Source organism: Entelurus aequoreus, linkage group LG06, assembly GCF_033978785.1.
Source record: "Entelurus aequoreus isolate RoL-2023_Sb linkage group LG06, RoL_Eaeq_v1.1, whole genome shotgun sequence".
In the NCBI taxonomy this organism is placed as follows: Eukaryota; Metazoa; Chordata; class Actinopteri; order Syngnathiformes; family Syngnathidae; genus Entelurus; species Entelurus aequoreus.
In genome coordinates this window covers 78,513,816-78,530,020 of record NC_084736.1, presented here as the reverse complement: position 1 = coordinate 78,530,020, position 16,205 = coordinate 78,513,816, and the positions used below count along the sequence as shown (strand labels likewise).

Here is a 16,205-nt window from a genome sequence, read left to right as displayed (position 1 = left end):
CTCCAGCCCCCAGCAACCGGTGGGAGAAAATAGAAAGCCGGATGGACTTCAGTTTATTGTGGAAGGACAGTAAGTTCACCTATCGATGCGTGAGGACTTGCCAAGTCTAAAAAACATCTTCTTAGCAAAATAACCATTGTGACAAATATAAAGGCTTCAAAGCCAACAAGGAGCCTATGTCATTCTTCTTTGCTTCCACCAGACCTATGAAATATTTTATTACTTATTTCCATTTCTAGCAATAACGTTAAATGTTGCGGAAATAATGAGTTTACTCACACAGCATTAATATTTTTTTGGGACTGACCAAGTGAAACAGAAGACATTACCGATTTTTTAAAATTGCGGATAACAGTGTGTTTCTATAGTTCAGTGTTTTTCAACCACTGTGTGTGCCGTGAGATACAACAGTCTGGTGTGCCGTGGGAGATTATGTAGTTTCACCTATTTGGGGTAAAAATATCGCTGCCCGCAATCCGCATTGCCGGCAGTAAGTCGGACACGTTTCCAGTGAGGGTTGGACTCCGCCGAGGCTGCCCTTTCTGTTCATAGCATATATGGACAGAATTTCTAGGCGCAGTCAAGGCGTTGAGGGGATCCGGTGTGGTGGCTGCAGGATTAGGTCTCTGCTTTTTGCAGATGATGTGGTCCTGATGGCTTCATCTGGCCAGGATCTTCAGCTCTCACTGGATCGGTTCGCAGCCGAGTGTGAGGGAAGCCGAGTGTGAAGTCCATGGTTCTCGCCCGGAAAAGGGTGGAGTGCCATCTCCGGGTTGGGGCGGAGACCCTGCCCCAAGTGGAGGAGTTCAAGTACCTAGGAGTCTTGTTCACGAGTGAGGGAAGAGTGGATCGTGAGATTGACAGGCGGATCGGTGTGGCGTCTTCAGTAATGCGGACGCTGTATCGATCCTGTGGTGAAGAAGGAGCTGAGCCGGAAGGCAAAGCTCTCAATTTACCGGTCGATCTACGTTCCCATCCTCACCTATGGTCATGAGCTTTGGGTTATGACCGAAAGGACAAGATCACGGGTACAAGCGGCCGAAATGAGTTTCCTCTGCCGGGTGGCGGGACTCTCCCTTAGAGATAGGGTGAGAAACTCTGTCATCCGGGAGGAACTCAGAGTAAAGCCTTTAAAATGTGACAATAACAACTTGACACTTTTTTATGGTTAGTACCACAAATGTAATTAAAATTGATTTATTGATTTATTATCATTACAAAGGTGAAATTCATTGAGTGGCTTAGTAACATTTTTGCTAATACCGGTAATCTAGATTTCTATAGCATTTTAAAGGGTAACATCCAGATTTTCTTTGCTTATTTTATATAAATTCCCTCAATAAATATAGTAAGAACAGTTTAATTGTAATATTTTACATTCTATTATAGTGTTAGAAAAGTTGAATAGGTTTAAAATGGCCTTTAATGACACAAAATAAGCTTTTGGAAAAGCGCTAATGTAGTTTAGCTAACGCTGCCATTTTGGGGAAACCCAAATGGTTTTATACAAATTAGTTCAAGAAATATAGTTATAACAGTTGAATTGTAATAGTTGACATCATTTTAAAGCATCATACATGCTAAATATGTATAAATGACCTTTAAAAGGGGAAAATAAGCTTTTGGAAGTCAGATAGCTTACATGACACAGCCATTTTGGGGAAGTCACAGCCAGATTTTCCCAGCTTGTTTTATATAAATTCCTTCAAGAAATATATTAAAACAGTTGAATTGTGATATCTGACTGCTATTAAAGCATTAGACATGTTAAATAAGTTTAAAATGGCATTCAATTGCAAATATTAAGCTTTTGGAAATCAGCTAGCTTACCTGACACATGCACTGCCATTTTGGGGAAGCCATATCCAGATTTTCCAAGCGTGTTTTATACGAATTCCTTCAAGAAATAGAGTAAGAACAGTTTAATTGTAATATATGACACCCTATTAAACTATTAGAAACGTTAAATGGGTTTCAATGACCTTTAACTGCTCAAAATAAGCTTTTGGAAAAGAGCTTGCTTACTTTGGCATTGCCATTTTGATTTTCCAAGCCGGTTTTTATATGATTTCCTTCAAGAAATATAGTAAGAACAGTTCAATTCTAATCTTTGACACTCTATTAAAGCATTTTAAATGTATAGGTTTAAATGAAATTCATCAGCACAGAATAAGCTTTTGAAAAAAAATAGCTAGCTTACTTGACACGCTGCCATTTTGGGGAAGCTACATCCTGATTTTCCTAGCTTGTTTTGTACAATAAGAAATATGGACGGTTTAATTGTAATATTTGACAACCTGTTTATAATTTTCCTGAGGGAATTGATTGATTGATTGAAACTTTTATTAGTAGATTGCACAGTTCAGTACATATTCCGTAAAATTGACCACTAAATGGTAACACCCGAATACGTTTTTCAACTTGTTTAAGTCAGGGTCCACGTAAATCAATTCATGGTAAACTCTCCTGAAGGACTCAATTAAGTACTATCAATTGTTGCGTCGACCGGCTCTTCCTCCCAGGGAATTTAAGTCACTGGTCAATCCCAGGTTCTTTCGATGACATATATGCTGAGTAAGAATTAGGACCATCAAGACAGAATAGGAATATTATCAAGTTTTACTGAAGCTTCAGTAGAACCAGCCCGGACCAATACAGTCTAACCGTCATCTCGGGATGGTCTGACATTCAAACGGAAAAAAACTACTTAAATCAGGGAATGCCCCCCCTCCCACCCCCTTTCCCCAACACTGATAAGGCAAGGAGGGGGATGTATCCTCTGCACATTCCAAAGTCTAAAACACTAAACAGACCTATGCAGACAAATATTGATTTATTGATTTAAACTTTTAATAGTAGATTGCACAGTTCAGTACATATTCCGTACAATTGACCACTAAATGGTAACACCCGAATACGTTTTTCAACTTGTTTAAGTCGGGGTCCACGTAATCAATTCATGGTAAACTCTCCTGAAGGACTCAATTAAGTACTATCAATTGTTGCGTCGACCGGCTCTTCCTCCCAGGGAATTTAAGTCACAGGTCAATCCCAAGTTCTTTCGATGACATATATGCTGAGTAAGAATTAGGACCATCAAGACAGAATAGGAATATTATCAAGTTTTAGAACCGGCCCGGACCAATACAGTCATACCGCCATCTTGGGATGATCTGACATTCAAACGGAAAAAAACTACTTAAATCAAGGAATGCCCCCCCACCCCCCTTTCCCCAACACTGATAAGGCAAGGAGGGGGATGTATCCTCTGCACATTCCAAAGTCTAAAACACTAAACCAGGGGTCGGCAACCCGCGGCTCCGGAGCCGCATGCGGCTCTTTGACCACTCTGATGCGGCTCAGCTGCATACTTGCCGACCCTCCCGGTTTTCCCAGTATACTTAACGACCCCCCCGATTTTCCCAGGAGACTGCCTCTCCTAGAAATATCCCAGGGCAACTATTATCCTATTTTCACTCTAATTACTTAATCAAGGGCGTGCCCTAATGGCACTGCATTAATTGTCCTCTATAGCATTTACAAACAGCGTGCCAGCCCGGCCACATGTTATATGTTGCTTTTACTTGCACACGTAGGCGACAGCAAGGCATACTTGCTCAACAGCCACACAGCTTACACTGACGGTGTCCGTATAAAACAACTTTAACACTGTTACGTTACAAATATGTGCCACACTGTGAACCCACACCAAAAAAGAATGACAAACACATTTCTGGAGAACATCCGCACCGTAACACAACATAAACACAACACAACAAATACCCAGAATCCCATGCAGCCCTAACTCTTCCGGTCTACATTATACACCCCCGCTACCACCAAACCCCCCCACACATCAACCCCCCCCCCCCCCCCCCCCTCTCCGTGCGTCGGTTGAGCGGAAGAGTTAGGGCTGCATGGGATTCTGGGTATTTGTTGTGTTGTGTTTATGTTGTGTTACAGTGCAGATGTTCTCCAGAAATGTGTTTGTCATTCTTTTTTGGTGTGGGTTCAAAGTGTGGCGCATATTTGTAACGTAACGTTAAAGTTGTTTTTGTACAGTCACCGTCAGTGTAAGCTGTGTGGCTGTTGAACAAGTATGCCTTGCTGGCACTTACGTGAGCAAGCAAAAGCTGCATTCAACATGTGACCAAGCAGGTACGCTGTTTGGGCAGGCTGTAGAGGGCGCTAAAAGCAGTGCCAGCACGTCCTGAAATTTGGGAGTCTTTGGGAAAATTGAGAGGGTTGGCAAGAAAGACCTATCAAGCGCCATTCAATTAAAAGTCGCGGGCCGCACTAACATTAAATTTCCTTATTAAGATGCGTGCCGGTGTGTGTGTGTCAGAGACCCCTGGTTCACATAGCGCAAATCAATTTAAGCTTTGTATGCGGTGTTTTTCATTTTAAATTTTCAAAATTTTTTTGTGGCTCCCATTGTTTTCTTTCATTTGTGAAACTTTCCAAAATGGCTCTTTGAGTGGTAAAGGTTGCCGACCCCTGCACTAAACAGACCTATGTAGACAAATAGAAACTGGTATACAGAATATACAATGGAAAAATACTAGCTGCTAAAAACATGACTATGAATAAAGAAAGAACTCTTAAACATATATGCATTCTCCACACTATCTATCTATCTAAAGCATTGGAAATGTTAAATAGGTTTAAAATGATCTTGCAAAAAAATAACCTTTTCGAAATTAGCTAGGTTACATGACACACTACAATTCCTGGGTAAGTCACATGGAAACCACTCAAAAATGTTTATTATGTCATTTACAAGTACAAAACTGTGTAAAGACTATTTTCAGGATATCTAACGTGGGGTTTCTCCTTGAGCTGCCTCTACCTGGTTTAAATATGGCGGATAATACTGAACAAGTTATTCACATAGAAAGGCGACATTCATAGTTTCTTGCTGCAAAGTAGAGGGCATGAAGTGAAGATGTGCCATTCTGTCTGTCTGTGTGTAAAAAAAGGATCCATGGAAACCAGCAACAACCTTTTCACGCATTTTACAAGACTGCACTTTCTAAAGGAAAACACGCTGATGATGTAGTTGCTCGTGTGTGTGTGTGCCATCTCCACATCATTCATGCTCTCCCCCTTGCAGGCCTAAGTCTTTGTATTGAGTATAAAAGCCTCCGCTAATGACATCTGCGGCTTTATTACTTTACCGCCCGGGCTAGTTGGGCGTCAACAGAAGCGGTTGGAACTCGGCGAGAGGACAACAGAAGAGGGAGAAATGTTTGTCACGGTCCTATTTGGAGGTTAGAAATATTCACACGGGCTTCATTTCACGCTTAACCGACAAATTAGTTTGAGTGTAACATTTGCCGTGCATAGTAACGTCACATCGGTTTAGGTATGATGCTTGTAATAATCCCTTTTTTTTGTTGACAGAGAGCAAAATGGAACTGTTTAATATCAACTGCCAGCTAATTCACTTTGTCCACAATTTGAAAGAGCGCTGCGGTGTGGATATGAAAGGTAATCAACAACACTCTCATGTGACATCATTTGTTTGCAATATTTCCCTGGAGCAATTAACAAAAGCAGTGAAGTTGGCACGTTGTGTAAATGGTAAATAAAAACAGAATACAATGATTTGCAAATCCTTTTCAACTTATATTCAATTGAATGGACTGCAAAGACAAGATATTTCATGTTCACACTGGTAAACTTTGTTATTTTTCTCATATAATCATTAACTTAGAATTTAATGGCAGCAACACATTGCAAAAAAGTTGTCACAGGGGCATGTTCACCACTGTGTTACATGGCCTTTCCTTTTAACAACACTCAGTAAACGTTTGGGAACTGAGGAGACACATTTTTGAAGTGTTTCCCATTCTTGCTTGATGTACAGCTTAAGTGGTTCAACAGTCGCCGTTGTGGTATTTTAGGCTTCATAATGCGCCACACATTTTCAACGGGAGACAGGTCTGGACTACAGGCAGGCCAGTCTAGTACCCGCACTCTTTTACTACACTTGGCTTGGCATTGTCTTGCTGAAATAAGCAGGGGCGCCCATGATAACGTTGCTTGGATGGCAACATATGTTGCTCCAAAACCTGTATGTACCTTTCAGCATTAATGGCGCCTTCACAGATGTGTAAGTTACCCATGTCTTGGGCACTAATACACCCCCATACCATCACATATGCTGGCTTTTCAACTTTGCTTTTATAAAAATCCGGATGGTTCTTATCTTCTTTGGTCCGGACGACGTCCACAGTTTCCAAAAATAATTTGAAATGTGGACTCATCACACCACAGAACAGTTTTCCACTTTGCATCAGTCCATCTTAGATGAGCTCGGGCCCCAGCGAAGCCGGCGGCGTTTCCGGGTGTTGTTGATAAATGGCTTTCGCTTTGCATAGTAGAATTTTAACTTGGACTCACAGATGTAGCGACCAACTGTCGTTACTGACAGTGGTTTTCTGGTGTGTTCCTGAGCCCATGTGGTGATATCCTTTACACACTGATGTCACTTTTTGATGCAGTGAGGGATCGAAGGTCCGTAATATCGCTTACGTGCAGTGATTTCTCCAGATTCCCTGAACCTTTTGATGATATTACGGACCATAGATGGTGAAATCCCTAAATTCCTTGCAATAGCTGGTTGAGAAATGTTGTTCTTAAACTGTTGGACAATTTGCTCACGCATTTGTTGACAAAGTGGTGACCCTCGCCCCGTCCTTGTTTGTGAATGACTGAGCATTTCATGGAAGCTGCTTTTATACCCAATCATGGCACCCACCTGTTCCCAATTAGCCTGTTCACCAAATAAGTGTTTGATGAGCATTCCTCAACTTTCTCAGTCTTTTTTTTGCCAATTGTGCCAGCTTTTTTTGAAACATTTTGCAGGCATCAAATTCCAAATGAGCTAATATTTGCAAAAAATAACCAAAGTTTTCCAGTTCGAATGTTAAATATCTTGTCTTTGCAGTCTATTCAATTGAATATAAGTTGAAAAGGATGAGCAAATCATTGTATTCTGTTTTTATTTACCATTTACACAACGTGCCAACTTCACTGCTTTTGGGTTTTGTAGCCAAAATAATCCACATAAACAGAACATCTCTTTTTATATGCATGGCTTGAACAACTTTAATGGTAGGATTAGACTAACATGATGGTTTGTGTCATCCAGATTGTGTGGACCTAATGAACCGCAGCGGGGCAGTAGTCAACCTGGAAAGCAAACCGCTCAGTCTGGAGCTGGCAAGCAGCCTGCTGGCAGAGAGACAACACTATGTCCTCGTGCAAGTTTGTCGTGAGTCCTCATGGTCCACTCTTAAAGGCCTACTGAAATGATTTTTTAAAATTTAAACGGGAATAGCAGATCCATTCTATGTGTCATACTTGATCATTTCGCGATATTGCCATATTTTTGCTGAAAGGATTTAGTAGAGAAAATCGACGATAAAGTTCGCAACTTTTGCTCGCTGATAAAAAAAAAGCCTTGCCTGTACCGGAAGTAGCGTGACGTCACAGGAGCTAGTATTCCTCACAATTCCCCGTTGTTTACAATGGAGCGAGAGAGATTCGGACCGAGAAAGTGACGATTACCCCATTAATTTGAGCGAGGATGAAAGATTCGTAGATGAGGAACGTTACAGTGAAGGACTGGAGAGGCAGTGATGGACGTATCTTTTTTCGCTCCGACCGTAACTTAGGTACAAGCTGGCTCATTGGATTCCACACTCTCTCCTTTTTCTATTGTGGATCACGGATTTGTATTTTAAACCACCTCGGATACTATATCCTCTTGAAAATGAGAGTCGAGCACGCGAAATGGACATTTAAAGTGACTTTTATCTCCAAGACAATACATCGGTGACACACTTAGCTACTGAGCTAACGTGTTAGCATCGTTCTCAAATGAAGATAGAAACAAAAGAAATAAGCCCCTGACTGGAAGGATAGACAGAAGATCAACAATACTATTAAACCATGTACATGTAACTACACGGTTAAAAATTCTCAGCCTGGTAAGGCTTAACTATGCTGTTGCTAACGACGCTAAGGCTAATTTAGCAACTTAGCAACCGGACCTCACAGAACTATGTACTCTCTCCTTTTTCTATTGTGGATCACGGATTTGTATTTTAAACCACCTCGGATACTATATCCTCTTGAAAATGAGAGTCGAGAACGTGAAATGGACATTCACAGTGACTTTTATCTCCACGACAATACATCGGCGAAACGCTTTAGCTACGAGCTAACGTGATAGCATCATGCTTTAACTGCATATAGAAACAAAAAAAATAAACCCCTGACTGGAAGGATAGATAGAAAATCAACAATACTATTAAACCGTGGACATGTAAAAAAAAAAATACACGGTTAATGCTTTCCAGGCTGGCGAAGGTTAACAATGCTGTGCTAACGACGCCATTGAAGCCTACTTAGCAACCGGACCGCACAGAGCTATGCTAAAAACATTAGCTCTCCACCTACGCCAGCCAGCCCTCATCTGCTCATCAACACCCGTGCTCACCTGCGTTCCAGCGATCGGCGGAAGGACGAAGGACTTCACCCGATGCGTTTGGCGGCCCGGAGACGTAGGAAGTCAAGGTGAGGTCGCGGCTAGCGCGTCTGCTCTCCAACAAAGTCCTCCTGGTTGTGTTGCTGTAGTCCGCTGCTAATACACCGATCCCACCTACAACTTTCTTCTTTGCAGCCTTCATTGTTCATTAAACAAATTGCAAAAGATGTCCAGAATACTGTGGAATTATGAAATGAAAACAGAGCTTTTTGTATAGGGTTCTACGGGGTACCATAACTTCCGTTAAACTGACCACGTCACGCGCATACGTCATCATACCGCGACGTTTCAGCCGGATATTTCCCGGGAAATTTTAAATGTCACTTTATAAGTTAACCCGGCCGTATTGGCATGTGTTGCAATGTTAAGATTTCATCATTGATATATAAACTATCAGACTGCGTGGTCGGTAGTAGTGGCTTTCAGTAGGCCTTTAAGTCCTATGTCCTTGTGCAAGTTTGTAGTGAGTCCTGTTGCGTTGGACCAGCCCTTCCTCCCAGGGAATCTAAGTTACTGGTCAATCCCAAGTTCTTTCGATGACATATATGCTGAGTAAGAAGGACCATCAAGACAGAATTTGAATATTTTCAAGTTTTACTGAAATTTCAGGAGATCAACTTAATCAATACATTCATCTCGGCTACTTTAGTTGATCTGGCATTCCAACGGAAAAGCCCACTCTTTTCACACAAAGAAAACCCCCATCTCCCCCTCGCAACACTGATAAGGAACCAGTGGGTGTAGTATTTCACATTCCTGATGGTTTAAGACACTAAACAGACAATCTGAAGACAAAGAGAGACTGGTAGAATAAACAAAGGAAAAGTACTAGCCACTCTAAACATGGCTATGTACAAACCCCATTTCCATATGAGTTGGGAAATTGTGTTACATGTAAATATAAACGGAATACAATGATTTGCAAATCCTTTTCAACCCATATTCAATTGAATGCAATACAAAGACAACATATTTGATGTTCAAACTCATAAACTATATATTTTTTTGCAAATAATAATTAACTTGGAATTTCATGGCTGCAACACGTGCCAAAGTAGTTGGGAAAGGGCATGTTCACCACTGTGTTACATGGCCTTTCCTTTTAACAACACTCAGTAAACGTTTGGGAACTGAGGAGACACATTTTTGAAGCTTCTCGGGTGGAATTCTTTCCCATTCTTGCTTGATGTACAGCTTAAGTTGTTCAACAGTCCGGGGGTCTCCCTTGTGCTATTTTAGGCTTCATAATGCGCCACACATTTTCAATGGGAGACAGGTCTGGACTGCAGGCGGGCCAGGAAAGTACCCACACTCTTTTACTACGAAGCCACGCTGTTGTAACACGCGGCTTGGCATTGTCTTGCTGAAATAAGCAGGGGCGTCCATGATAACGTTGCTTGGATGGCAACATATGTTGCTCCAAAACCTGTATATCGTCGGCATCCTTCCGTCTCGGGAGACGATGGGGTAGATCCAAAAAGGGGGGTGGGTCTCACTGCGAGATGGCCCCTGGCACCCGTTTCTTTCGCCAATCGGATGGGCTTAGAACTGGTATCTGCTGGAGTGACCTCTCCAGTGGACCTCTCCAGTGGACCTCTCTAGTGGATCTACATGGCCTGGGCATGGAACTACGGAGGGCAAGCTGTTGTCTAGGTTGCAAGCCCCCCCTCTCCGCATGGCTGGTGGATCCAAGGGAGCAACGAGTGTCGATACAACTTGGCACCAGCAACGCCACAGTAGTTGCCGGAATGACGCTACAACGTCAAACCGCCTTCAGGACTCCGGCTCCTGATTTTCTGTCGGGGTTTACTCCCTTAGCCTTACCCTCGAGTGGGTTGACCGCAAGACAGCGGTGGTTTTGAGATTGGAGATTTCCTTCTCCTAGATGGGCTGCCTTACCAGGTTTACGAGCCCCATCTGCCCGAATGCGGCAGGTAGCACGGGGATACATCTTACCCGTGGCGGTATAAGCCCGACCTGTGTGTAAAACCTGTATGTACCTTTCAGCATTAATGGCGCCTTCACAGATGGGTAAGTTACCCATGTCTTGGGCACTAATACACCCCCATACCATCACAGATGCTGGCTTTTCAACTTTGCGCCTAGAACAATCCGGGACCATGTAACCCAGGGGTGTCTAACTCATTTTACCTCAGGGACCGCATGGAGGAAAATCTATTCCTATGTGGGCCGGACTGGTAAATTCCTGGCATAATAACTACCAAAATAAAGACAACTTCAGATTGTTTTCTTTGTTTTACTGTGGCCAAAAATAGAAGTACTTCCTTCTGAAAATGTACATTTCAAGTTAGTTAAAAAAATTGGTGCAGTTTCAAAACCACCATGAAGAACACGATGAACTTGGACTTTGTCTCGGTGTATTTGCAAAGCCAATGAACTTGAAGCACTTTCTGTTTAGCATTCTCATGTCGGCAGTTCACTATTAAAGACCTGTTTGGAAAAGCAACCGAGTGTTTCCTAAAAACCACAGAACACTTTCACACTTTGCATCAGTCCATCTTAGATGAGCGAAGCCGGCGGCGTTTCTGGGTGTTGTTGATAAATGGCTTTTGCTTAGCACGGTAGAGTTTTAACTTGCACTTACAGATGTAGCGACCAACTGTAGTTACTGACAGTGGTTTTCTGAAGTGTCCCTGAGCCCATGTGGTGATATCCTTGAGGGCTCGAAGGTCCGTAATATCATCGCTTACATGCAGTGATCTCCAGATTCTGGAGACTATCTTAGTACACCCTGGACAAGTCGCCACCTCATCGCAGGGCTAACACAGATAGACAGAACCTTTTGATGATATTACGGACCGTAGATGGTGAAATCCCTAAATTCCTTGCAATAGCTGGTTGAGAAATGTTGTTCTTAAACTGTTCAACAATTTGCTCACGCATTTGTTGACAAAGTGGTGACCCTCGCCCCGTCCTTGTTTGTGAATGACTGAGCATTTCATGGAAGCTGCTTTTATACCCAATCATCATACTTGCCAACCCTCCCGATTTTCCCGGGAGACTCCCGAATTTCAGTGCCCCTCCCGAAAATCTCCCGGGGCAACCATTCTCCCGAATTTCTCCCGATTTCCACCCGGACAACAATATTGGGGGCGTGCCTTGAGCGTCTTCTACAACCTGTCGTCACATCCGCTTTTCCTCCATACAAACAGCGTGCCGGCCCAGTCACATAATATATGCGACTTTCACACACAAATAAGTGAATGCAAGGCATACTTGGTCAACAGCCATACAGGTCACACTGAGGGTGGCCGTATAAACGACTTTAAAACTGTTACAAATATGCGCCACACTGTGAACCCACACCAAACAAGAATGACAAACACATTTCGGGAGAACATCCGCACCGTAACACAACATAAACACAACAGAGCAAATACCCAGAATCCCTTTCAGCATTAACTCTTCCGGGACGCTACAATATACACCCCCGCTACCGCCAAACCCTGCGCCCCCCCAGCCCACCTCAACCCACATCCCCCGCCCACCTCAACCCCGCCCCCCATCTCCCGAATTCGGAGGTCTCAAGGTTGGCAAGTATGCCAATCATGGCACCCACCTGTTCCCAATTAGCCTGTTCACCAAATAAGTGTTTGATGAGCATTCCTCAACTTTCTCAGTCTTTTTTGAAACATGTTGCCGGCATCAAATTCCAAATGAGCTAATATTTGCAAAAAATAACAAAAGTTTACCAGTTAGAACGTTAAATATCTTGTCTTTGCAGTCTATTCAATTGAATATAAGTTGAAAATGATTTGCAAATCATTGTATTCTGTTTTTATTTACCATTTACACAACGTGCCAACTTTACTGGTTTTGGGGTTTGTATTTTGACTGAAGTCTTTCATCTTTAGGTTGTTTTTTTTTAAGATTTAAAGGCCTACTGAAAGCCACTACTACCGACCACGCAGTCTGATAGTTTATATATCAATGATGAAATCTTAACATTGCAACACATGCCAAAACGGCCGGGTTAACTTATAAAGTGCAATTTTAAATTTCCCGCCACACTTGCGGTTAAAAAAGCCTTCGGAGGATGACGTATGCGAGTGACGTAGCCAGTAGAACACAGGTATGGCTTCTCCATTGAAGCCAATACGAAATAGCTCTGTTTTCATCATTATTCCACAGTATTCTGGACATCTGTGTTGGTGAATCTGTTGCAATTTGTTCATTGCATTATGGAGAAAGAAGCTGAGCAAGCAAAGAAGAAAGTCGGTGGGAAGCGGAGTATTTTGCGAGGGAAGTCAGCAACACAACACAGTCGGTGTTTCATTGTTTACATTCCCGAAAGATGCAGTCAAGATCGAAGAACTCGGACAACAGAGACTCTTACCAGGAGGACTTTGACTTTGTTAACAGACGCAGATGCGATACCGTGAGTACGCTTCCAAACATTTGATCGCTTGCTATAACTAGCTCGAGCTAGTAGCTAGGAGCTAGCATAACAAACACCTAGGTGTTTGTTATGCGGGATTAATTTGTGGCATATTAAATATAAGCCTGGTTGTGTTGTGGCTAGTAGAGTATATATATGTCTTGTGTTTATTTACTCTTGTAGTCATTTCCAGCTGAATATCAGGTCACCCCCGGCTCTCACAGCATCTTCCCTATCTGAATCGCTTCCACTCCCCACTAGTCCTTCACTTGCACTTTACTCATCCACAAATCTTTCTTCATCCTCGCTCAAATTAATGGGGAAATCGTCGCTTTCTCGGTCCGAATCTCTCTCACTTCATGCGGCCATCATTGTAAACAATAGGGAACTTTGCGTATATGTTCACCCGACTACGTCACGCTACTTCCGGTAGGGGCAAGCCTTTTGTTATCAGATACCAAAAGTTGCGATCTTTATCGTCGTTGTTCTATACTAAATCCTTTCAGCAAAAATATGGCAATATCGCGAAATGATCAAGTATGACACATAGAATAGATCTGCTATCCCCGTTTAAATAAAAAAAAATCATTTCAGTAGGCCTTTAATGCCACAAAGAAAACATGCTTGAAGATGACTACACACCGGTCAAATGTACAACTAATTTTTACTCAGGAAACGATGACGACGGAAGTCTGAAGTACGTGTCCCTCCTACAAAGTGTCAGCCCGTGCCATCAAGAAGTGAAAGGTACTACAGAAGAAATGATATGAAAATGATCCCACACAGTGATGCCTTCAAGGCCCGCAGTAATGTTGCATTGTGATGCAGAGCTCCTGAGAAGACTGTGCAACCCTGGCCTGGATGGAGACAAGAAAGTCAACGGCCTCAGGAGAGCACGCACTCAAAAGAGGGTTTCCACCAGTCAGAACTGAAGCAAAAATGTCTGGAATATAAAGGAAAAGTCTTAGTTTACATGCAGTATCTATGGAAGATGAATATTCAACATGTAGTAAGCATGGTAGAGCATAGGGCTCGAGCAGAGTATAGCATATGAAGTGTTTGCGTAAGAAGAGAGGTTGTATGATCACAGATGTTAGGAGTGTCATTAAAAGTCAAATGTCAAACCTGTTCTTGCTCCTGAAGAGAAGAGCTGTCCTATAAATGATCTGAAGAGGTTTAAGCAATTTGGTTACTTTAGTTTTATGTTCAAATGGTGACTTGTCTCCGCTCAAGATTATCTCCTGCTGGCCCCACTATGGACCGGACTCTCACACTATTATGTTAGATCCACTATGGACTGGACTCTCACACTATTATGTTAGATCCACTATGGACCGGACTCTCACACTATTATGTTAGATCCACTATGGACTGGACTCTCACTATTATGTTAGATCCACTATGGACTGGACTCTCACACTATTATGTTAGATCCACTATGGACCGGACTCTCACACTATTATATTAGATCCACTATGGACTGGACTCTCACACTATTATGTTAGATCCACTATGGACTGGACTCTCACTATTATGTTAGATCCACTATGGACTGGACTCTTACACTATTATGTTAGATCCACTATGAACTGGACTCTCACACTATTATGTTAGATGCACTATGGACTGGACTCTTACACTATTATGTTAGATCCACTATGGACTGGACTCTTACACTATTATGTTAGATCCACTATGGACTGGACTCTCACGCTATTATGTTAGATCCACTATGGACTGGACTCTCTCACTATTATGTTAGATCCACTATGGACTGGACTCTCACGCTATTATGTTAGATCCACTATGGACTGGACTCTCACACTATTATGTTAGATCCACTATGGACTGGACTCTTACACTATTATGTTATATCCACTATGGACTGGACTCTCAACGCTATTATGTTAGATCCACTATGGACTGGACTCACACTATTATGTTAGATCCACTATGGACTGGACTCTCAACGCTATTATGTTAGATCCACTATGGACTGGACTCACACTATTATGCTAGATCCACTATGGACTGGACTCTCACACTATTATGTTCGATCCACTCTGGACTGGACTCTCACAATATGATGTTAGATCCACTATTGACTGGACTGTCACTATTATGTTAGATCCACTATGGACTGGACTCTCACAATATTATGTTAGATCCACTATGGACTGGACTCTCACACTATTATGTTAGACCCACTATTGACAGGACTCTCACAATATTATGTTAGATCCACTCTGGACTGGACTCTCACACTATTATGTTAGATCCACTATGGACTGGACTCTCACTATTATGTTAGATCCACTATGGACTGGACTCTTACACTATTCTGTTAGATCCACTATGGACTGGACTCTCACTATTATGTTAGATCCACTATAGACTGTACTCTCACAATATTAGGCTAGATCCACTATGGACTGGACTCTCACTATTATGTTAGATCCACTATGGACTAGACTGGCACTGGGAGCAGGCGGGTAAAGTGTCTTGCCCAAGGACACAAAGGCAGTGACTAGGATGGCGGAAGCGGGGATCGAACCTGGAACCCTCAAGTTGCTGGCACGGCCACTCTACCAACCGAGCTATACCGCCCCATTGAAGCTTAGGGAAGGCTATCCAGAACCAAACTAAAACTGAACTGGTTGCAAAATAAACAAAAACAGAATGCTGGACGACAGCAAAGACTTACTGCGGAGCAAAGACAAAGTACATCCGAACATGACATGACAATCAACAATGTCCACACAAAGAAGGATAAAAACAACTGAAATATTCTTGATTGCTAAAACAAAGTAGATGCGGGAAATGTCGCTCAAAGGAAGACATGAAACTGCTACAGGAACATACCAAAACAAGAGAAAAAGCCACCAAAATAGGAGCGCAAGACAAGAACTAAAACACTACACACAGGAAAACAGCACAAAACTCCATATAAGTGACAGTACCTTGAGACAAGAGCTATAGTCATGCATGCTTGGTCATGGTTTGAATTCTTATCCAACACTTTTTGTCAATATCATTTTTCAATGTTTTCTACTGTTGGTTTTCAATGAAAAAAATGTGCCTGGGCTCCAAAAAAAGGTTGAAAAAACGCTGGCCTAGTGGGTGCAAATGTTCCGGTGTGTTCCAAACACACCAGCTGACCTCTCAGGACCTGGTTAATGACCAACTCTCAGTACCTGGTTAATGACCAACTCTCACACTACCTGGTTAATGACCAACTCTCACACTACC

General features: G+C 42.4%; 1 protein-coding gene across 1 annotated transcript; it reads left to right on the top strand.

Moving 5' to 3' along the window:
* The first annotated feature begins 4,970 nt into the window (after nucleotides 1-4,970).
* On the top strand, nucleotides 4,971-14,095 carry LOC133651677 (uncharacterized protein C22orf15-like). The gene is made up of 5 exons (XM_062049693.1): nucleotides 4,971-5,270; nucleotides 5,404-5,490; nucleotides 7,157-7,279; nucleotides 13,629-13,703; nucleotides 13,785-14,095. Exons 1-5 carry the CDS (start codon nucleotides 5,246-5,248, stop codon nucleotides 13,886-13,888), a joined length of 414 nt encoding a protein of 137 aa, XP_061905677.1. The 5' UTR covers nucleotides 4,971-5,245; the 3' UTR covers nucleotides 13,889-14,095.
* The last annotated feature ends 2,110 nt before the right edge of the window (nucleotides 14,096-16,205 follow it).